Consider the following 25,753-nt stretch of genomic DNA (forward strand, 5'->3'; position numbering starts at 1 on the left):
CTTGTTTCAAGTTAAACAAAATCTTGTACAATTTAAAATAACTCTATAACCTAATTTTAACTAATAATAGGCAATAAGATACGCTTCTTTCAAACTAAATGGATACGATTAAGAAATATTTCTACACTCCCATTTCAATTGAATATTCTAGAGACCGTGAACTATAATGATACATATTATTTTCACGTTATAAAAACAAAATTTTAAAACATTTAAAACTCTAAAGGAAAAAATAAAAATACGATATGCGTATTTCACGTTGAATTAACGAACAAAATTAAAATAGTAACATTATGAAACAAGTGTATAATGTTATAGTTTATTACACGAGTAAATGTTATGAAACGAACATAGTGAGTTTCGTACCTTTTACGAATGTAATAATTATTATATAACATTATAAATGATTTTCATGCGCTATTTTTTGTACGACAGTATTATGAAAGAATATTAATAAAGAAATAATATCAGATTTGTAATGTTGTGTAGTTTGATATCATGATCTATGGAAAAAGAGTTTGTTATGACAAATTTGATATAGGCTATTAAATATTATAGCACTGGCAAATCGTTTCACAATGTTAACATCATGATAGAAGTTATGCCTTCTTAATAGAATTCATGACGTTTTAGTTGTCATGGTTATATTTTATGGCACCAGTACGATAATGTGGCATATTAAGCACGATTTTCATTAACGATAAAGACTGTTTACAATGCTGTAGTACAATCAGTTTTATTTTCAAACTCTTAAACTTAATTTTAATTGTATATTCGGTAAACATAGCCAGTAAGGAAAGTTTATTTTACATTATACAAACGTAATAATTAATGGTTTAAAAAATATCCTTTTTTCTACTACAATCATTTTTCTTCAGTCAGTTAGAAATACAGTGAAATCTCTCCTTACGGACACCCCAAGTTACGGATACTCCTCATATACGGGCAGATGTTTTATGTCCCAACTGAAATAATATAGAAATAATGATAAATTTAACTCTCGTTTACGGACACTCTCAGACACGGACACGGACAGCTGTTTCACAGTCCTAAAGCTTGCTTTACCTCCTGACTACTGACAGAACTTTGATTTGAAGACCTAATGTATTACAAAAATGGAAAATTTAGTTTTGAGAACTGTACAGAAATTCCTTAAGCTAAAAGAAGACAATAAGAGTCTCGTATGCTACCACTAGCCCAGCCGGCTACCCCTTGTAAGCTGGAAGTGGGTAGATAAACAAAGTCATAAAATTTAACCTGTCTGATGGGTCCAAGTTTTCCGCGATCGTGAAATTGTATTCGACACTTGATAGGGTTAGTAGAATTATTCTCTTCACTTAATCAGTTGATCTGTTTCGAGAGACATGGCACCTGAACGTAAAGGTTAAGTTGAAAGCTGTAAATTACAGTACTGCGTAACTGTAGACCTAGAATAAAATTGCATGTCACAGTACTGTACTTTCCTTTTTCGGTCTTATCTACTGTAGTTCAAAGTTTCAAAGAATTTACTGTAGTACAGTACTGTACACTGTATTTAGAATTAAACTACAGTAATAGATTTCATTTAAAGCGCGAAGGGATACGTAATGCATATTATAAATTTACTATTAGATTGGGGAGCCTCCCTCCCAATAAATTACACCTCCCAGATGCGGTCAGATTGTTACGTCCCTTCGATGTCCGTAAATGAGAGGTTTCACTGTAGTTACCTCCCACTTGAATTTTTAAATTAGTAATCGGTAAACTTACATACAAGAAATCAATTTCCCGAGCCATATTTAAAAGTAATTGTGTTACGTTCCTTTTCTCGTTATCTCATCCATTCCTTAAATACGCGAGCGGCATCTGTCCGACAGCTTTACAATGTTGTCACAACACAGCAGAGTTTAAAATTCTTTAACGCAACGAAAACTTCCATTGGTTTTGGATCAAATTTCTGCACATTAAAGGATAAAACTAAAATTATTTTAATCATTTAATATTATAATGCACTCCTCTCTTAAAATGACTGAGCATATTGGGAATTAATTCAATAGCTTTCCCAAAATACGCCATGATATGTTTCATATAATAATTTTTTTCTCGAAAAGGAAGCACAAAGGAGCAAGATTGTAGCCTATTAAACGTTTTTGTTTTAAATGACTCAAAGAATAATCCCTTGAAATCAATTACATTACTTACGGTTCATTCTATATAGTCAGTTTGTGAAAATAAATTTTCAACCCCCCCCCCCCCAGCTGGCTCTGCCGCTGGTTCTATTGATATTAAGAGTAGTAAAAGATCCAGTCTGCGTGGAAATTTTGTGTTTGTTGTTACCAGGACAACTATACAGAAGAAAATGTAAAATAAAAAGTTTATAGCTGCAATTTGATCATGCAAATCTTGATCCAGAATAGACTAATAGGCTATTTATGAAACAAGTTTGTAAAGGTAGTCTACTCTTTTTGGCACGAATGTAAAGTTTGTGAAACAAGGCGAAGCCGAGTTTCACAAACACAGAAGGGCCATAAAGATTATTTTAGTAATGTGTCATACAATGTTTTTTTTTTCTATGATAGCACAAATTTACATTAAATAAATATTTCAAACTAGAGAGGTTATAAAATAACAATTTCATGGCCGTCTATACCCAGAATCATCAAGAAGTAAATATCCATGGAATGGCAGCTTGTTTTATTCATGTTCACGATTTCATGGCCATCTAAACCGGCCATATAATCAACAAAGTGATTAGAAACAGTTGAATAATCAATCTTGTTACAATGAATACTACATGTAAATTGGACTGAAATGTAGATATAAATGTTAAATTTGTTACTTATTTGTGTTACGTTTAATATTTAAGTAATAGATGGTCGAGATAATGCATTAATTTCTTACTGAATGAAATTTGTACATTGAATATTACATTTGTGCGAGATCGTGCGTATTTGCTTGGTTTCCGCACAAAACCAATCCGCGGAAAGTCTAAAATTCCACATTCAGTATTCCCAACCTTACACACATAACAATTTCCCTCTTCTTACCGCTTAAGTGACATATTGATTTTACAGCTTTAAGGCCTCCCCACACCGACGCGAAATATTCGCAGCCGTGGCGGCGACGAATATTTCGAGTACACAGCGGCAACGAAATTCGCACGCTATATACCCCACACCGACGCGAAATATTCGCAGCGCTGACGGAGAGCAAATTCCGCGTATGCAGAGGAATATCATGTCGTAGTTCCTATGATAATCAATCAATCGCACTGTTATTTTCATGATTGGTAGGTCAGTGTCTGAGGAAAGCATGAAACAAATTTTTAAATCAAAATTGTGTTTAAAACGCGGGAGAAAAAAAAAATATACTAATTTGGAAATATTCTGGTCAAAATAGACATTTACACCTTCAGAAGTGGTTAGTGGCAAACTTTTTTATTTTTCACGTTAGAGGGGGGGTCAAAGCGAATGAAATGTTGAGAAAGAATGGATATTACTTTTAAAAGTTGCCGCTATTCAAAATCTTTACTGGTTTTTAAGTTACGGCGAGTTAAAGGAAAGAGTATTTTTACTTGGCGAAGAACGCAAGACTACCTCTTGTCTGTTAATACAGAAATCTTTGCTCTGATTTCAAATCCGCTTACAAAATACTTCCGTCGCTTAAATGGTTTTAATTATGTGTTTTGAAATGTAATAATAAATATTAAAATAAAGGTAATTAAAATATAAATAATGCAATTAGAAAAATAAATGTAATCACAATATTAAAATAAATGTAGTTACAATATTAAAATAAATGTAACTGAAATATCAGAATACATTTAATTAAATTATTAAAAGAAAAGAATCAAAATGGCGAACGATGATACCTAGTATTTAGCCTTAGATGTTGTGTTTGCGGTTGCAAACGTTGTCAAAGAACTTATAGCTCTGGAGGAGAGAACACATAGAAAACAGAAAGAAATGTGGGTGAGAAAGTGAAGTCCACGTAGAAAAATACAAAAGTGCATCAGAAACAAGACGTTAAAGATATGAAAAGATAAATTACCTATGAAACGAATATTCAGAGAATCCCTCATAACATGAATTACCATCCCAGCACATATAAATAATTGAAAATAGTGAAATGAAATAAAATATCCTTTATTAGTAATATATTTTTTATTCATACTCAGAGAGATGACATTGGAAGATCCTCGGTCATTTAGCAATTTTCTAAGAATTGATGAGAATACGTTCAACAAACTCCTAACACAATATAAATCATTTTAGTGCCCTGCAATCAATACATTCACATTTGGAATCAATTATTATACTTTAATTGCCCGCGTTTCTATTATAATGTAATGTAATACGTCTAAACCCCCTCAATAACATATTTTTCATGTTTTTTTTTCATCATTAGATACAAAAAGAAAACCATACTGACTTTTATTAAACTTTTTAGCAAACTAATACTCCCTTGAATGTATAATGGCTACTTTCACTAAAATGCGCTCTCAACGCAGAAAGTATCATAAAATTCATACAGTATTTGCAGTTCTAAATATATGATCGTGCAAAAATAGTATAAAATACACGTGTGTTAAGTGCGTAACAAAATCTCGGAAACAGAAGAAACTCTACTTCGTCTCGTCTTTTCTAATTTTTCTTTGATTCTGTTATAATGCGTCCTTCAAGAGAAGGAAGACAAGAGATGGTGCCAAGTCTAAAATCTGGGAGGGATTTGTCCCACAAGTAGTGATATTCGCGTATAATTAATAAAATTATCCTGTTTATGTGTAAGTGTAAGTGTGAAGCAGTATCTTCTAGGTGTAGATTTTTGCTAATTTTTTCGGCGATGTATGCAATGGAGGGGGAAAGGAACTGGCCAACCTACTCCATTATCTCCTGGCCTAGTTGCCTCATAATTGGTGCCTTCTTGGTATCATGTGTGAGGTTCAGACTTGTCTTCGGAAAATTGACTAAACAACAATCCTATAATATTATATTTAATATTTAAAAATTAATTGCAAGTCGGTTATTTTAACATTATGTACACAAATATCGCATAATAAAATAAAAATATTAGCCTAAGTCCAAAACATTGATTATTATTGATTGTAGTGACACCAAACGCGAGTACTAATGTTAGGAGATACAGCGCGAATCCGTAAGGTTTAATGAAAACAATTAATAGGCCTATTTATGTTTATTGAAACAACTCTTCTATACAAGCCAATATAAAAGTTCCTAGAGTATTTCATAGGAATAAAATATGAATGACACTAGTTTTGACAAAAAAAAATTGCTATTAAATATAGGCTTATATGTTTGCTTTTAAGAATGAAACTTTTCCTAAACTAAGAAAATTATTAACTTTGAAGTATTAAACCTTAGTAAGATGTTAAATGACGCAAAGTTCATATAGGTAGGTTCTCTAGAAATATATTTCTGTACTAAGCAATGCTATGATATTCTGAAGGACTGATAAAAGTCAACAAAGATGCGAATATGAAATTATTCCTTATAGACAGGCCGTATGTAGGCTAGAATTTTTCTCTTAAGATAATGTCAAAGATGTGAATAACTTACCACTTTCATTAAATTGCAATTGGATTGCATCTCATATTGCCATTTTTCCTTACTTACTTGTAATCCTCTAGAATAAATCGTATAATACTGGATGTTTTCCTACTATTTCTCACAGAATGCCATCATAAAATTCGCGGCGGCAGCGAAAAAAACCGCGCATGCGGCGAATCTAAATTTCAACGCTGCAGATTCGCAGACGTCCGGCGATACTTTCGCGTCGGTGTGGGCACACTCATATACCGCAATGTACACTGAGGCAGTGGCAACTTTGCGAAACGAAACATTCGCCACCGGTGCGAATATTTCGCGTCGGTGTGGGGAGGCCTTTAGGCTTTTAACATATTATTTTTAGAGACATTCAATATAGTAATAATTATAAATTGGAAACTTACCACTGCAATTTCACCTAAATTGCACTGTTAATTATTGTTTTTAAATATTTGCAAAAATTAAGTAAACTCTACAATTCCACTAAAGTTACTGCATTCGTGATGCAAGTAACATTAAGGAAGCCGTGAAAAAATCAACAAGATTCCAGACTCATCATAGACTGGGGGAAAAAAGACAGACGTATATCACGGCCTGCTGGAGTATAGTAAACACAGAAAACATTTTAAAGCAACAATGTTGAAGATAGATATTTTTGTTTTGCAAATTTGCCGTCATTGAACAGAAACCAAGATGGAGATTTCATTTCAACTAATTAGAAATTCCTCTTTCAGATATGTAATAAACGATCTTCGCACAAAATAATGTACGATACACGAGCGGTATGTTTTCTTTCAATTCTCGGAAATTAAAAAAGCTCAACTACGTTTCGCTTTTTCAAACTTTTCCTCGAACATGAAAACTTCAACATACCGCTCTTGTAACGCATATTACTATTTCTTTGGCAGTCCGTAAAATGAAGAGCAGTGCCTAAAGTGGTTATATACGTTTTTACGCACTTGTGTTTACGCTTTAGGCATTGATAACGGTGGGTAAAATGCAGCTTTACACACTGTCATAGAAAAAATAATTTGCCAAGATCGGTATTATCTTATTATGTCATTTTCAATGGATTTAGAAATATAATTAAACAGGTGTTTACTACATAATTATACTAAACAAGAATTTACAATAAATAAGTAATTAATGTAATTTTGAAGTTATTGCTTGAAAATATTACGAGTTTACTGAATTAATAATATTACAAAAATTATAGAAATATCTCTTCCTTCTGATGATTTTTACAAATCCTCTTTTCGCATATATACAAATAGAGACTTCATTCTTTCCATGCAATCTTAATTTTTTATTTACGGAATAATAGACAGGTTAATATTCGAAAAAGATACACAAATTGAAATACCATTGGATGTAGACATGTATTTTATGGCAAAGAGAGATTAGTTGTCGATAACGTTTATGTCCACCGGACACGTCTTTCCTTGGAAAAGGAAGATGATGAACACTAATTCGCTTTACACCTTGAATTTCTCTGTACGTTATACGTACATATGGAGATTATCGTTAACGATTACCACTCTAATACAGCCTTGTACTTCTACTTGAGAGAGTAACAATGTCGTGTGTTTCAGGACTAGGATGGCTCTTCTGGTTAGTGCCGTACCGCTACTACCGACAAATCAAAGAAGAAAGGACTCCGACCACTCCTGTTGTCTATTACAACTCTGAACTCCCAAACGATCAAATGCATATTACCTATCCAGAAGAGGCGAAAGCTCTGTGCTCTAGCAATCCCAGCAAGTCTATTTCAGAGGTCGTTTGAGTCAGCACAATGTTGTAACTGCAACACTCTGCTGCCAATTTACTTCCTTGGAAGTGCAGTAATACATTAATAAAAATGTAACATCACATTTTGAAAGAAAAGTTTAATGTGCAATTCATGAGGAGACTCTAAATATCCTACAAGGAAAACTCAGCTCGGACTCCTCGCGGCGCGCATGCTATAACCCTCTTAAGGTGCGTACACACTTAGCGAACGAACAACGAACGAATGATGAAGCGAAACTTCGTTGTTCGTTCGCTGTTTGGAGCAACGTACAAACCATCAGCAAATGGTCAGAAAACTTTCACTTTCGCTGATTACCCGCAATAATGGCAGACGAAAATATAATCATAGCAAGTGCAGCTGTTGTTATCATAGGCAGTTTAACAAAAAGAAAGTTAAAACTACAAAAGACGATGGTGACAGACGCTACTCTACGAAAGTCGCAATCAATATAGAGGCACTGACTTGCTTCATGATTTACGTCGAATGGAATCGGGACAGTTTCACAACTTCTGTCGCATTTCAGAAACAGACTTCGAAATATTACTGTGCAAAATAGGGTCAAAAATTTCAAAGAAAGACACAGGCTAGCGAGAAGCAATATCTATTGAGGAAAGGCTAGCATTAACACTTCGATATCTCGCTACAGGAGACTCGTATACAAGTTTAATATATTTATTCAAAGTGCCGAAACAGCTGATCACCAGGATTGTTCCAGAAGTATGTACTGATATAATTGAGGAACTGGAAGATTTTATTAAGGTACAACTGCAAGAAGGGGAAAGTTTCAATATACGGATACTTCACTGACAATAATTATCTCAAAATACTAAAAAGAGATTTTTGTCTGTGTTTGTCGAATGCGCATCATGCTTACGAAAAGGCACTTTTCAGTGCCAATAATTTATTTTGTGCGCACAAGGTTGGAACTTTGTTTTTGTTTCTGGGCGTGAATTTGTTTATACGCGAACCAAGTTGACTCGTACAGTTCATCACTCCCCATTTCAGATCTTTTTATGGACTTCTGTCTTTCCCTCCGGAATGATGTCAGTAGGGACTCAATTTTCTTTTCGACTTCTGCTTCCTACAATAAACAACAAGTAGACTATGTATCCACTGAAAATAAATAAACAAAAATAATTTTCAAATTTTGCACGTGTTTGACTCGCCTACATCTTTCCAATAGCTTCCGCGACATCATGTTTTCTTACTTTATTGTGATAAATAGGATACTTGGAATTCCATAAAGTTTCCTGCTCCCTATATGCATTAATAAGATTTATAACAGCGTCTTCCGTCCACTCCAGTTTCGACATCCTGTTGGTGAAATTGAACTAAGCGCTGCGTTCTGCTACCAACTACAAACTAGTGGCAAATCCCGTCCACAACGAATACCAACTTCCTTTGATGTACAGACAAACGACGGATCACTTCCGAAGGCAAACCAAACGATCGGTTTGCCATTACTGCGACGTACAGTACACACGTTTCGATTTCAGTCAGCGAATGCATTCGTTCGTTGTTCGTTCGCTAAGTGTGTACGCACCTTTACACCCCTACAGTAAGCGTGAAAGCATGCTGGGAAGGGGAGCATATATCATCAGCAAGAGATAGTCACGCCCGCTGGTTTCTGCGCACAGAGTTTTCCTTGTCGGATGCCTTATAATAGGTAGTGTGAGAATTTTATGTTGCTTGTCTCGATCAAGTTACTTCCTCATTTTTTTCATCCTGAGTTAACTATTCTAATGAATGGTTCAGTTCACTTAATATGTGATGATTAGAGGGCGGATCTGTGTGCGTTGTCCCTGAAGTTTAGTATGCATGGACTGTGTTGCTGATTCGTCGCGTCGCGTTTCGTTTTCTAATCGCACACAGATTCGTCCTCTAGTGATGATAATTCTAACTCTGTACTTGTTTGCTACACATTCAATTTTAAAGTAACTTTTTCTAAAAGTGAGCGCAATATCACATCAGTTGGTACTCGTGTGGCGATGTGCATCAACCTCGGCTCTAAAAATGTAGTAACCTTGGGTTAGGAAACCGTGGTTAAAATATAACTTCTGTGAACCATTTATAATTACCGTTTATTTACATTTGATTAGCCTACATCTCATCTAATCAAGCAAAGTATGTGACGATCGTTTGTATAAAGTGACAAAAGGAAAGCACCCACAATTATCTCAGCGAAGACAATAATCAGTGCCTAAAAACGACTGTGCTGACTCCGTTCTACGTTGAAAAGAACGTATCTTACTTTTTCTTGTTGCATTTGTTTGTCTTAGACGCTGTTATGTTTCCAGGTTCCATTTCTTTGTTTCTTTTCTTTTTTTTTAGTGGCGCTAGGTTAAATCTTACAAAATGGAAAATGAAAATGATTATTCCCCAACATGTGTATGAAGTATTGGTAGATCTAATTGCTAGATATAAATATGTACGGTAATATAAAACATTATAGAGTAGCTATTCATAAAGGGAAAAGGATGAAACACAGATCACCAGGAGATTAATATGAATGTGCGAACAATCCAGGATCGCAATTGGAGGAGTTATGCAATAATAGACCAAGCGCCAAAAACCTGATTCAAGATATTGGCCTCAGTTTTTTTAATATGTGTTTTATAAAACAGTTTATTCAAGAAGTATTACAACATTCATACTATTTAAAAAAATAGCACAAATAATACCAAAAAAGGCAAACCGATTTTTAATAAGAGACCAGCAGTTGAATTTTTCAAAACAAAATAAATAAATGAATTTTATGCAATAAACAAATTTTTGCTTATAAATGGCAGCAAAATTCAGATATCGCATTATTGATTTTTTTTCCGAGTTAAATTAGTCTGCCATCAATAGATTTGTGCAAATATCTCTCTTTTTTTTTTTTTTTCAAATTGTTGGTTGATCTATTATTGTGAAACTCCGTCCAAATTATACCAGGGGACTGTGCAATATCCAAAAATCCATTGATAACCTCATTCCCTTGAATCTGCGACGTAGCAAAAGATATTTTGTCAGTGGCGGCTCCTGCATATTTTTTTAAGAGGAGAAAAGAAGTTAACAGTACAAAATGACACTTTCTTAAAATAAACATGCTATAAATTAGTCTACATGCATTCATGTAAGACCAGGTAGTTTTTAGGTTGCTTTTCCCTTTTTGCATAGCAATAATCTGTTCTTGTAAACTGAGTTTCCTAAATTATCCAAAATATGTTTTCACTTCCATTCATTGTTGATATCGCACAAATTAACAATTACAAGGAAATTCACAACCTCGCAGCATTTTCGCAGACACTACAGCATCACACGTGTTGAAAGAGACTAGCTACTAACACGCAACATTGTTGTTTTCATTTATTGCTCGTAATTTATTAAGTTCATGCTGCTGTAATACCTATAATTGTGATGTAGGCCTATATGAACATTTAAATGCATATTTATGCTGTAATAATACAGTATTATTAAATGAGGTTTTTTGTACATTTGTATGTTGACTAACAATAATGTTCTGAAATATACGAATATCCTTTTGAAGTTTCTTTTCTTCAAATTAAAAATATCTAAGTTTTACTTTAAATATTCCTATCCCACGCGTGTTGAAAAGGAATAACAATGGCGGCCGACTCGCTACTCTGCTACATCCACGGACTCTGGCTTGATGCACGGCCAGTCGGTTTCTGTCTGCTACACTATCTCTCGCTCATGCGCAGAATCAGAGGAGGATCTCCTCCCTATCCGTTCATTTTACTTGCTTTGAAACTCTGCACTTCTTTCTCTGGCCGCTAGTGCGCTGTTGTCTATGTGTGTTAACTGCAGAAGGATTGGCTTTCCTCCTCACAAACAATCTCGCATTCTTCTTACAGTTTTCGCGCAGCACATGAGCACGCGTCGTTTAAAACGCGATTAACCGAGGTTTTCTGATAGCTGTGAACTTAAAAATTATCGAATCTTCCACGAATTTCAAGACGCACATTTTATTTGGCATTTAATTTCAAAAGAAGAAAAATGTGAGGAGGACGTTCCTCCCCTCCCTCCCCCGAGAACCGCCACTGGATTCTGTGTAGTCTTTTAAAATGCTGAAAGTCAGTTCTACTGAATACTAATGTTGTAACAGCCGGTTAATAGAAGAAATTGAATTATTTCTGTTTGTTGGTTATTGTAAGCGATACTTACATATGTTGCAGCAGAAATGACACGGAAAATTTCAATAAACCAAGTCTGCTCTGAAATTTTCTGTTACCTAATTCCTCGTAAGAATTCTCTACTTCCACTAGCGACTATCAAATCTTCACGATCACTATAATTCCTATCCCAGCAATCCAGATACAATAATAATAATAATAATAATAATAATAATAATAATAATAATAATAATAATAATAATAGGTCTAATAATAATAATAATAATAATAATAATAGGTCTAATAATAATAATAATAATAATAGGTCTAATAATAATAATAATAATAATAATCATAATAATAATAATAATAATAATAATAATAATCTTCGAAATCATCAGTCGTGGATCTGGCTGCCATTTTGCTCTCAAGTCTACTAATCACTGGTTATCTCTTTTAACCGCCGGAATATGACCGGTTAGAGATCACAGTGATTAACCTGTTTAAGTAATAATCGAAGTCTATGCACTGTTAAAAAAACTTAACCAAAGGTTGCGTACTATCTTATACGGTGGTTATAAAAACTGATGTTGATACACATGGCCATTAACATTCTTTGAATAAGCTCAAACTCAGTTTCAGACAGGTGTGTACGCAAGGGGGGGGGGGTTAACAGATTTGAACCCTCCCCTTGAACATACAAAAATGCATGTTTAGATTTAAGTGGTTTTTATCCATAATCGTTTCCCCTTCTCTAATTTTTCACTGTCAGAGTAACAAAATCTACATCGACTTAAGGCGTAGTCCTCCTAGCCCTGGTTTCAGATGAGGAATATTTAAATTATTTTTCATTCAAGACTCTTGAGTTTTCCTCTCAAAAATGATCACAAGTCTCTTCCTGGAAATTGTGTAATTAACTAATTGACGCCATTCTTGTTTATATACATGACGTAAGAGAATGACTTTATGTGACACTCCTGTAACAAGCTCAAAGTGTGTTCGTATAATCATCTGTTTACATACTGTTGCCTTATTGAGCTGTTAGAAGGTGGAGACTGCCTTTAGTCTGACTTGTAAGTTGCTTCATCTTGTGAAAGCAGGAGCGTTAATTTCATCAAAGTAAGAGAAGCAGTGCTTCGTTATAAAGTTATTAACTCATGAAATAAAATATGTATTTTTAAATAATTTGTTTGTGGTCTATTTTATAGCCTCGTTATTTTTGTCCCAAACTAGGTTCTACGCAATGAGCAGCGACCAGGTCAGGAGAGTTTGCCTTCTCCCTCTCAACCCTAAACCCCTCGGTACGGGTGGCTACCATAGACTTACTAAATAACCTGGTGGCTACAGACTCCCCTCCCCCTCCCACGGTGTTAATTTTTTCCCGATTCCCTCAGAAGCAGTAATTTTAAATATACCGATTCCCTCCGCGCCAAAAAGGAGCTCCTGGAATTAAATACCGGTACTCCGATTCCCTCCCGTAAAGTCTGGCTGGGTGTCATCACAGTCTAGTATATACTGTACAATCACGAAGCTTGAGTTGTTGAGGGTACTAGGACTGTGCCGGTACTATTTTGCATTGTCTGTGATGAGGCGATAGTAGCGATCCTAGTGGTTAGCAACTATCTATGGATGCATATTCCCTACGTATTGAGCTTCGTGACTATATACTAGACTGTAGTGTCATGGTCTTTCTGCTTTTGGTTACATATCGTTGCGAACATGAAGTCTCTAACAGTAAGTATACTACTTCATTTATTTTATCAAGGGAGATGAAAATATATATGTTAAGTTTTATTTACATGTTTTCCAGTTTTAGTTTCACTACCAGTTCTTGAAATTAAACTAAATTCTATTCAAACTTGACTGTATTGTAACCTTAATGAGACAGCAGAGAAAGTTGAAGATTTTTTATTTAAAAAAAGTACAAAGGTTGAAATTGTTTTGCTTCATTACAGTGAGACTATTACTCTTCATGACGGTATTATGAATTTTAGCACGGCTGAAATTATTGTAGCTTTTTATTTACTAATTTTTGGAGAAACTGAACACCATTGTGAACTTGAGCTGGGCAGAAAGGTAAGAATAGGTTAGATTTTATTTATGATTGGGATCTACTTCGATTTCGTAATAAATTTACAAATAATTTAAAATTACATTAAATTTCCTTCTTCGAACAAACTTGATCTACGAATTCAGTTTGGCATTAGAAAACATTTCCTTTCTACGAATTCACATCTCAGTTCATTATGCCACCATACTGCATCACATGGCATACAGCAGGGCTGGGCACATTACGTGATTCTGAGAAATGAGCGCTGTGTGCTTTAAAGAGCGCGTCTTGCGAGCGCTGTGACGTAAGCATACTGTACGTCATTCAGTGTCGGTGCAGTGGTGACTGCAGTATGAGACGAACTTTGAAGACGGAGCTTCCGCTCATACACTAAAGCGGCCCGCTACTCCCAATGTTTTTAATGTATCATGGGAGGAGGAGTTCTTTTTGGTAGAGAGTAGTGGATTAGCAAAGTGTTTAATTTGGCATAAAACACTCCAACGGATTAAGAGGTTCAATATCCAACGACATTATTCTTTACAACATGCTACTGAATATGACAAATGTGTTGGTAATGAACGCCATAAATCAATATCACTTAAAGAAAATGTTTCTCGGGTACATTATATTAGAGTATATATTTGATATTTACATTGCATTATAAGTTATTATACATTTAGTAATATATCAGTTTAAATTATACAAGTATTATGATATATCATAATACTTGTATAATTTAAAATTATATATTACTAAATGTATTATAATAACTTATAATGCAATATAAATATCGAATAGATACTCTAATATAATGTACCTGAGAAACATGTTTTCTAAGTTGTATTAATTTATGGTCATATCCAGGGAAAGGATTTATATGTAAATACATATTTACTTATAAAGCTAATATAATTTATATTTTGCATTATCTTTATGTTTCACAATGTGTAGGGTTGAAAAATCCTACTTTTATTTTCCATATTTTTCCATATTTTAGAGTTTAGTACATATTTTCGTTAATTTCCATATATTTTCCATATTTCATATAAAACAGTCCATATTATATTAGGTTTAACAATAAAACAAAACAAAATTCCATTAACTTTTAAAAATACATTTCAACAATAGAGATTTAAACACATGTTCAGTAATCCCTTTAACATCAGAGTTATTTGAAAATTAGCAGTCCTATCAACAATGGGAAAGTAAGTTACAAAACTGTATTAATTTAATTTAAAATTTTTAACAGACTTCAGTTGTGCAGCTCAACAGTTAAATGCCAGTCAGAGTACACATAGGTTCAGTTTTGTAAATCATACTATAAAGACGGTAAATATGCCAAAAGTACGTCATTCAGTCAATTTAAAATCAAAACTAACAAGTTACATTTCAGAATTTAAAGAAGATGGTTTATCAACTGACAATAAAATATTATTTTGTAATTTGTGTCAGTGTGCAGTATCATCTACACAAAAGTTCCTGGTGCAACAACACATTACAACTAGTAAACATCAGGCCAACAAACAACTAAATTCCAAGCAGAGACAATTGTTTTTAACACAACCAACAACATCGAATGTAAGATCTGAGTTTAACATCGACCTGTGCCGTTCTCTCATCTCTGCTGATATTCCTCTCTACAAACTAAAGAATAAGGTCTTCAGGGAATTCCTTGAAAAATATACTCAACATACAATCCCGGATGAGTCAACACTTAGGAAGACGTATGCTCCATCCATCTACGATGAGACAATACAGAAGATAAGAGATGAAATTAAAGATAGTTCAATTTGGGTTTCCATTGATGAGACTCCCGACAAAGAAGGTAGACTTGTTGGTAATGTAGTTATCGGTTTGTTAAGTGAACAATATTCTGAACGAATTCTTTTACATTGTGATGTTCTAGAAAAGTGCAATAACAAAACTATAGTTAAACTGTTCAACGAAGCTATGGGTATCCTGTGGCCAAAGGGTATTATGTACGATAATGTGTTATTCTTTATTAGCGATGCTGCCCCTTATATGGTCAAAGCTGGACAAGCATTATCTGTTGTATATCCTAAATTGACTCATTTTACTTGTGTGGCGCATGCATTTCATCGTGTGGCAGAAGTGGTCAGAGACAATTTCCCTAAAGTAGATTTGTTGATTTCATCAGTGAAAAAAGTATTTCTCAAAGCTCCCAGTAGAGTTAACGTGTTGAAAGAAATGTACCCTGAAATTCCATTGCCACCAAAGCCAATTTTAACTAGATGGGGTACATGGCTAGAAGCAGTTGAATATTATGCCGAACATATAGACTCTATTAACAATGTTCTCCTTGCATTGGACTCTGAAGATGCAGTCTCAATTGATACTGCGAAAACAGTTACCTGTGACATAAGTGTGAAGAATGACTTAGCTCACATTCAGCATACATTTTCATGCATCATAAAAACGCTCAAAAGTCTCCAAAATAGGCACCTTTCACTATCTGAAAGTTTTGAAATTATAAATAGTACTGTGGAACAACTGAATCGTGGTAGAGGTAAAGTTGCAGATGCAGTAAGAGCTAAGGTGGACACTGTACTTTCAAAAAACCCTGGATATGAAGAACTACAAAAGGTTGTTGCTGTGATGAGTGGTGAATCAACAGTGAAGATTAACTTGGACTTATCCCCAGCAGACATTGTGAAATTGAATTATGTACCAGTTACTTCTTGTGACGTCGAACGCTCTTTTAGTCAGTATAAATCTATCCTCAGAGACAATAGAAGAAGATTCACTTTTCAGCACTTGAAAGAAATGTTTGTAACCTATTGTTATGGTAACAGACAATAAAAATTGTGTTTTGTTGAAACTACATTGGAAGATAAGGTACGTCCATTATATTTTTTGTTTAGTTTGATTAAAATGTACCAATATTTAACGTACATAGTCATTTTTTTATAATTTTAAGTCCATATTTAATTCCATATTTTGGTAAAAATCCATATTTAATTCCATATTTTGGTAAAAATAACTACATATATATTTACATATTTCATATATTTTTAGTCCATATAAATCCGTTCCCTGGTCATATCATATATCATATCATGTCATATCATATATCATATCACATCACATCATATCATGCCATATATTATATTATATTATATTATATTATATTATATTATATTATATTATATTATATTATATTATATTATATTATATTATATTATATTATATTATATTATATTATGTATTAACAGGATGACAATAATGCACTTAGTGAATCGGCTATGAGAATTAGCTACAAAATTTGCCACGAAATTGCAAAGGAATTGAAAACATTCAACGAAGGTGAATTCATCAAGCGATGTTTAATTATATTGGCAGATGAACTCTGTCCACAGCAAGTAGGGGAAGTGGAAGCCATACGCCTGTCTCGTAGAACCGTGGTGAGGAGATTGCAGTCTGTGCGTACGAGTTATGTAAATAAGCCTAATGATTTGTGTGTGTGCATAGAGCGAAGTTTATTTCATTAAATTAATAAGAGTGTTATAAATTCTGTAATGTACAATGGATTGATGTAATATTCTTATAAACTATTATGTACTGACAGACTGAATGACTAGAACAACCGTGGCTCTTGTTATATTAATGCAGGGAAGGTAGCTGTAATGTGAGTCCGCCACTGCGTGAACGTTCTGCTCTGGCTTGGAATTGAAGTGCCTTGCGGAGCGAGAGCAGCTCTGGCCGGCTAGACTGAGCCGCTCTCATGCCCGGGCCGGGAAGTATGTAGCATTGAGCGTACAAAATATCATTGTTACATTACATACTGATTGTACGTACCTATTCCAAGATACCACTGTTATATTACATACTAGTCGTACAGTACGTGCATGTTCCAAAATACTACTGTTCCATTCAACGAGTTAGAAAGAGATTATCTAACTTCTTGGTTCCATTGGATTAGATACTAGTCATACGTAAGTTATGTCCTAGATCATATATACTCAGATAGGTCGGCCTTATAGGCTTTGAGGTTAACAACTTTTGTCAGGTTTACTACGCTGCCATCTAGTTGTTACATAAGGAGTCACGTCATAATTCCCATTTGAATTGCATTAGCGACTGTACTGCCATATCGTGTTCGTTTATGGCAGACGGGTGGCGATCCTGGCGGTTGTTCTCTTCAAACTGCTGCCGATTTTAACATAGCGATGAGTTATCTGTTACATATATGATCTAGGTCCGTATATGCTCTAAGATACCACTATGCACCTTTATACATAGTACTGTTATTTGGAACTAGTATTTTCAAGGAACTGTAACAGATGGAATTGTTACGAGAAAATAATAACTTTTCCCATCTCTATCATCAGTGTCCTAGAATGGAATCTGTAGTATAAAAAACAAAAAAGAGATAGCGTCAATTTCCTTATTCCAGCAATGATCCAGACGCCGACCTTCGCACTACTCTGTCTATACAGAGCTCTGAGCGTATTGAGAGGTCTGTGCCATCTGTGAGAAACAATGGAATGCATTCTGCTAAGCTTATCGGAATTCTGACAGACTTAAACCTGCAATGTTCTCCATATATTTCTAACGCGTAAGCATTTTCCTGCTGGCTGGTGTCGGGTGCCTGCGAACAGTCAACCTGTTTTCTTTGCGTGCGCACCCTATGAATCAATTTCACACGAAATTGTACGGCGTATGAGCTGCAAGTTTACTGATCGCGTTTGTTGTGCTACGTCCCTGCGCATGCGCGTAACGAGACGCCAGAGCGTGAAGAACCACAGAGCAGACAGCCGGTATACAAGAGCACAAGAGAATTGCAAGGTTAAAGGAGATATATTTGTGTGTTTGTGTTGGAACGCAAGTACAGGTAATGTGTAACTGTCACGTATATCTGTCATCATCATTATTTAGTGCTACAAGTACATTTAGTTGTAGTAAACCTCTTTCAATAAACTTATTGACGTTGATCATATTTTAATTTAAAAAAGGCTCCGGTTTGGAATAGGTAGTAACCAATTTCGAGAATCGAACACACTGTCTGCCGTCTGCAGGATCACTTCATAGAAAGTAGTAGATAATATTGGGTTAAACCTAATATTGTATACATTTTGTAATATTTATACTTAAATGCCAAAACAATTCTCGTGACATCCATTTTCGTATGACGCACGATTGTGCAATTCACTGTAACTCTATTTACTTGTTTATTTATTTATTTACTTGTCTACTTTATTTACTTACTAGGATAGTCATACCTATGCGCTTCATTGCACTTGCTACAAACAAATATTTTTTCTCAAAAATGGTACGAAAGGGATTAAGCATTTTTAATCATTTTTAACCAACTTTCCATTAGAATACAAAGTTTTACCAATTTCCGGAGTTTTAAGGAATTTTTAAGAAAAAACGTTGCGGCAAGATTATTTATTTTAATTTTCAGTTGGTTTATTTATTTTATGGTTTCTTATTCTTTTTTTCTCCCTAAATCTTCAGTGATACCTTACTGTTCCTATTTATTTTCTTTCCTTAATTCTTGTCATATTTTATGTTTTTCACAGACTGTAGCTTTATGATTTGTTATGTTGTACAACACAGTGGTATTATGTATCTGTTCTTGTATAGCCCCTGAATATGAATTTTACTCGATCGGGCGTACTCAATAAATTTTAAAAAGTACAGTGTTAAATTAATATCTTCCGCTTGTTATACAAGGCCACCTTAAATAATCGTAGAGTCCTTTGTTTTCATTTTATTATATCAGCCTTTATTGAGACGACACGGATATAAAACGCATTGCTATTTAAAACTCATATAGGCATACGTATCTCTTTAAATATATCTTATAAAAATTTTACCAGAATAAAACTTGTCGGAAACATTTTTAAAACAACTTTTGTTATGTAATATTACCCGAAAAAAATCAATAATAAGCGAAATATTACTACTTATTTACTTCAATCCCCCTTATAATCCTTCTCCTTTTAAAGAAAGTACCCATTTTTAATGTCATATAGCCTAAAATCTAAGTGCGAACTAAATTATTTTACACACCAGTTTTCGTAGAAATCGGTAATAGCGTGAAAGGTAACAGACATACAAACAAAAATTTAAAACACGTGATTTTCGATCTCTGGACAGTTCATTATACACGTTAACATCAATTATTTTTGTAAAAGCGAAAATTACCAGAAAAGTTTGGGTTACAGTTTTATTATTAGGCCTAGTATAGATTCTAGTCATTCATTCATTCCAAGTGTAATTGATATAGGACATGTAAATAGTGAAGTACAATATTACAATATGCTCAAATAACACTGGTCAACAAATTTATTTTTTGTTTTTTTCCCCATAACACGAATCAAATTAGCTGATCTCAACTAATCTTCACGCGCTGAACACGAAAATGGCAGTGAAAAGTTTGTAACATGTCACTTTTTTGTGTTATATACAGTGCTCAAAGAAATTGTTGCATATCATTTTATTGTAAACTTATGAAATATGCGATACTTACTCATCTTTTGGCTAAAAAATGCGTTTCAAATTAGTTTATTGAAAACTTACGAAGAAATATGCAATTTTTTTTTTCCCAACACAAAACTAAATTTTCATTATGTCTTCAAAAGTTTCAATAAAATGGTAGGCCTATAGAACAATTTCTTTGAACACTGACAGGCCTTCATATTTACTCGATAGTTTGGAAAATCATAATTTTTGGCATATGGAAAATTACTCTGGTTTCACTTCTTGTATGAAGCTTGTCTATCTTAAAACTGAGAAATAAAAAACAGAGATTATCTTATTTTTTCCTCTTATGAGAACTGGAATCTTCCCTTCTTAAAAACCAGCAGTAATCGCTCCTCATCGTTCAATCCCATCTTCTTGAGACATTACTCCATTGTAGCGATATCTGGTAAAATCGCTCCCCCTGCTCATCACACAAGTTGTCAGGAAAGAAATCCAAATGTGATGGATGTATAGCCTAGACCAGGAGTTCTCAACTAGTGTGCAGCCCCATGGAGTGTGTCGCGAAATTTTGGAATTGAAAAATAAAAATCTTATGTCATCCAGAAAATCTCTTTATAACGAATTTTTTTACTTATAACCAAGTCTTTGATATGGTACATTTTTATTTTGAGACAGACTTCACCAATGAAACATGAACACCTGCAACAATGCTCAGTTTAATTTTTCTGCTTGGCGACAGTTCGAATGAAAGTCAACACCTGCAGCAATGCTTAGTATGCTTTCCACTTAGTAATAAACAAAAGTTTAGAAACGGTCAGAACATATTGGTCAGTTTCAATCTTAAGTGTGACCGGGTGATAGTGCGATATTTTATCAAAAGTACTTTATTTAGATTTTATCAACAGTAATCTCACTAGAGATTTATCTAGAGAAAATCAAAACTCGAGTGGGATTTAATTGACTATTACACAATTAGAAGAAAGTATATGAAGATTAGAAGTAACGAAGTACTCCAATACAATAAAATATTAATTGAGTTACGAAAATACAACTGTCTTCAAATATATTATTGTACCATCTCTAAATTACAAATTACGCTAGATGGCAGTAGTGTGTTATGTTTAGTTGTTTTCTTCTTATCAGTTGTGCCAACTATGGAATCTTCATTGAACTCTATGGACGGTTACTAGTCAAGAAGGCTTTGTTGATTCAGTTTCATTTCTATTAAAAAGTTGCATTCCACTTCAGGCTGTATTACCCGGAAAAATCTGCAGTGGCGCAACACAGCATAGAAAAGGAGCATAAAATACTGTTTGACCACACCAAGGTCATTAACAAATCAAGCCACTACTGGGATCGTACAATCAAGGAGGCCATAGAGATCAAGCTGGAGAAAAACAACTTTAACAGAGACAGTGGACTCCAGCTCAGTCAGGCATGGACACCGGCCTTAGACCAACTCAGGCCCTCTTACAATCAAGGTCATGAAGATCACGGACCGAGGACGGCAACCGATTCCAACCGGCGGAACAGGGCTCGCCGCCCGCCAAACTTCACGCAGTAATCCCGGGAGGGGCGGAGCTTACGAGCGATGACAATTCCCGGCCCCGGATTGGCCGATCCGCCAACCAATCCCGTTTCACCTGAGACAGCCACATCTATATAACCTTTCGACTTTCTGTTCGGACATCACTTCCCTGAAGATGGCTGCAGAGATAGCAGTCGAAAGCTTGGAGCATTCCAAAATCTTAACTCGGCTGATATCCCGCGAAAACATATTAGCGAACCAACGCCGAGAAAGCCTCAAATCATAAATTTTTATTCTGCCAACAACTCAAAACCACTACTACAAGCAAATAATGACAACTCATTGTTTCTTGCACAGGAAGACGTTAATATTATGAGAATTGTTGAAAGGGGACTTTTAGGATGTGTTATTAAAATAATAAATTATATAAAAAACAAGATCAGTTAAGTCTTAGAGTGTTTCAAATGCTTTCCGAGTCTATGGGGGCCAAGCATATCAATTTATTTTCTAAGGGTAAATCAATAATGCGAGTGACAGAGCTTCAAGACGAGCTTCTTATTATTTTTAGGACGAAAAACCAGAGTGTGATAAACTTTTGGAGGATTTTTTGGTGTGTCAAACTAGCATATTTTGCCGAAATTTTCGAAAATGCAAGCATGCAACACAAAATAGAAATATTTATTTCAGTCACAAACAGAATTCAAGGATTTCACAAACAAAAACTGAAGTTTTGAGCGTTTTCGGTTATAGCGGGTAAATTGTTGCCCTTTCCTTTAGTTGAGAGTTTTGAAAATCGACTTGCTGAAAATGAAAAAGAATGTCTTTAGAAGTATCAAATATGTGTAGGTTTATTACAGTCAAATTTACTTATCAGTAGTTGACTGTAATAAACCTACACATATTTGATACTTATATTATACTTATCGGAACCAACATGCCATTAAAATTTAAAAATGTCTGAAGCAGTGGCGGCTCATACATATTTAATGCATAGTGCCAAAATCAGTGGTATATCCAGGATACCCTAAGGGGGAGGGTATCTCTTTTTCCTACCATAAGCAATAATAATAATAATAATAATAATAATAATAATAATAATAATAATAATAATTAGAGACGAGAATTCCATGCAAATGCATGTTTTTATAGGAACATAGGACATAGCTCATAGCTACTTAGTACTTATCCATTTCATTACTTGCCGGTTCCAAATATGTGTACTTTTCCCGTGCATATTTGCATGTTTTCGACTTTTTAAGGATAAAAACATGCATAATGCATATTTAGGTAATTTTTAGCCTAATAATGCATATAATATACATTAAATTCAGTTTAAATGCATGTTTTAGTGGTTTTGTGTGGACACCTTAGTTTCTCGATTTTATGTCCCATATTTTAGCTTCAGAAATCAGGATTGAAGAAAAAAAGAAAAAGAAAAAAACTAAATAACAGAAAAATTAAATAAAATGTTAAGATTTTCTCAATAAGGTGTTAGAGGACCTTTCCCTGGACGGAAGTCCACTTTTACAACACTCTACCGACGACCCTCTGTGCACTGCGTGTCATAAATGTATTACGTTGGATATTTTGAGAATAGTAAGTAGAGAGGAAATATAGAGGGTTCAAGGAAATTGTCGACAAATAATTTAGGTCAAAAGCATCCTCTTTCAGGGAGGTTGTAAATTCTCTTCCTTTTCTAGTACTAGTAGCAATTTAGATTCTTCTAAAATTGGAATCACCGTTAAACTGTGTTTGCAGTGTGTGAATGTCGTAAGTTGTTAATGTGCTTGTTTATTCTGTTTGCGCGTGTTAATGTGGTTCTAATATGTTTCCAATTTAAAGATTCCAAAAGTGTATTCTTTGCACAGTGGATTACTGTAAAGGAAAAGATTTTATTAGGTCAGATGAGGATGTCGTATTTTGCGACTGTTGGAGTAAAGAGTAAAACAATGCTGTTCTGTTTCCGAATATTTTATACGACAATTGTTCTTTGTAAAAAAAAAAAATTACAAAACTTGTTCAAAATAATTATTAAATTACGATGTCCGTTTTTAAATCGTATCTAGGTAACCGTAAGGTCTATTATAATTTCAGATGAAATGTACTAAAAAATTTCAAGTCGACCAGCATGTCGCATCTGTTTCACATATAGCAAGAACGCAACAAAAGAAATAATCTTCAAAGAATTTCATAGATCCCTCAGTTATGCCCGTGGGAAAGTGGATGTAGCGGCGAAAAACAAATTGGACAGGATCATAAATGCTAACCCGGACTGCGGATTCTTTTGTTCAGTGGATAAGGTTATTTGTGGCGAAAACTTGAATGAAGAATTTGACCTGACACTGTCACAAATATGTTCATTCAAGTTTAAACCCGTAACTTCTTGCAATATAGAGACAAGTGCAGGAACCTCACAGAAACCAATTTAAAAATGTTATTAGGTTTTTAACTATGCAAAAAAGTGAAGTGAAATAAGACATTTTGAAACAAAAATAAAAGTGCATATTTTAATGTATTTTTCGCTTGATCATGCATATTTCATAGTTTGATAGTGCATGAATGCATGCATATTTTGGGATCTTATAGTGCATAAAATTATCGTCTCTAATAATAATAATAATAATAATAATAATAATAATAATAATAATAATAATAATAATAATACTTACTTACTTACAAATGGCTTTTAAGGAACCCGAAGGTTCATTGCCGCCCTCACATAAGCCCGCCAGCGGTCCCTATCCTGTGCAAGATTAATCCAGTCTCTATCATCATACCCCAGCTCCCTCAGATCCATTTTAATATTATCCTCCCATCTACGTCTCGGCCTCCCTAAAGGTCTTTTTCCCTCCGGTCTCCCAACTAACCCTCTATATGCATTTCTGGATTCGCCCATACGTGCTACATGCCCTGCCCATCTCAAACGTCTGGATTTAATGTTCCTAATTATGTCAGGTGAAGAATACAATGCGTGCAGTTCTGTGTTGTGTAACTTTCTCCATTCTCCTGTAACTTCATCCCGCTTAGCCCCAAATATTTTCCTTAGCACCTTATTCTCAAACACCCTGAACCTATGTTCCTCTCTCAGAGTGAGAGTCCAAGTTTCACAACCATACAGAAGAACCGGTAATATAACTGTTTTATAAATTCTAACTTTCAGATTTTTCGACAGCAGACTGGATGATAAGAGCTTCTCAACCGAATAATAACACGCATTTCCCATATTTATTCTGCGTTTAATTTCCTCCCGAGTGTCATTTATATTTGTTACTGTTGCTCCAAGATATTTGAATTTTTCCACCTCTTCGAAGGATAAATCTCCAATTTTTATATTTCCATTTCGTACAATATTCTGGTCACGAGACATAATCATATACTTTGTCTTTTCGGGATTTACTTCCAAACCGATCGCTCTACTTGCTTCAAGTAAAATTTCCGTGTTTTCCCTAATCGTTTGTGTATTTTCTCCTAACATATTCACGTCATCCGCATAGACAAGAAGCTGATGTAACCCGTTCAATTCCAAACCCTGCCTGTTATCCTGAACTTTCCTAATGGCATATTCTAGAGCGAAGTTAAAAAGTAAAGGTGATAGTGCATCTCCTTGCTTTAGCCCGCAGTGAATTGGAAAAGCATCAGATAGAAACTGACCTATACGGACTCTGCTGTACGTTTCACTGAGACACATTTTAATTAATCGAACTAGTTTCTTGGGAATACCAAATTCAATAAGAATATCATATAATACTTCCCTCTTAACCGAGTCATAAGCCTTTTTGAAATCTATGAATAACTGATGTACTGTACCCTTATACTCCCATTTTTTCTCCATTATCTGTCGAATACAAAAAATCTGATCAATAGTCGATCTATTACGCCGAAAACCGCACTGATGATCCCCAATAATTTCATCTACGTACGGAGTTAATCTTCTCAAAAGAATATTGGACAAAATTTTGTACGACGTCAACAAAAGTGATAATAATAATAATAATAATAATAATAATAATAATAATAATAATAATAATAATAATAATAATAATAATCACTCACCAAATTTATACAACTGGAGCACTTGAGCACTTTTGTTGACCAGGCGCGATAGATAAAACCCATTCGCCTATTCTTCTGACTTGAAAATAAATCCATCATTTTTTTGTTGAAGTTGTCTATTTTGCAAACAAAACTCCTTCGATTCATCGTGCCCTCATAGTGCTAAATCTAGTGCCCCACAAAATCGTATACAATTTATTATTAAATTTAACACATATCTGTTTT

General features: G+C 34.4%; 1 protein-coding gene across 4 annotated transcripts in view; it reads left to right on the forward strand.

The window, feature by feature from the left end:
* The window catches only part of LOC138697922 (uncharacterized), a 48,812-nt gene extending 40,011 nt beyond the window's left edge, over positions 1-8,801 (forward strand). For all 4 annotated transcript variants that reach the window (XM_069823526.1, XM_069823527.1, XM_069823525.1 and 1 more), the window contains exon 5: positions 7,136-8,801. In XM_069823526.1, the coding sequence (XP_069679627.1) occupies positions 7,136-7,326 (191 nt within the window). In that variant the 3' untranslated portion in view covers positions 7,327-8,801. The remainder of the gene's footprint in view (positions 1-7,135) is intronic.
* Positions 8,802-25,753: the final 16,952 nt, after the last annotated feature.

This window comes from Periplaneta americana, chromosome 4 (assembly GCF_040183065.1).
Source record: "Periplaneta americana isolate PAMFEO1 chromosome 4, P.americana_PAMFEO1_priV1, whole genome shotgun sequence".
NCBI lineage: Eukaryota > Metazoa > Arthropoda > Insecta > Blattodea > Blattidae > Periplaneta > Periplaneta americana.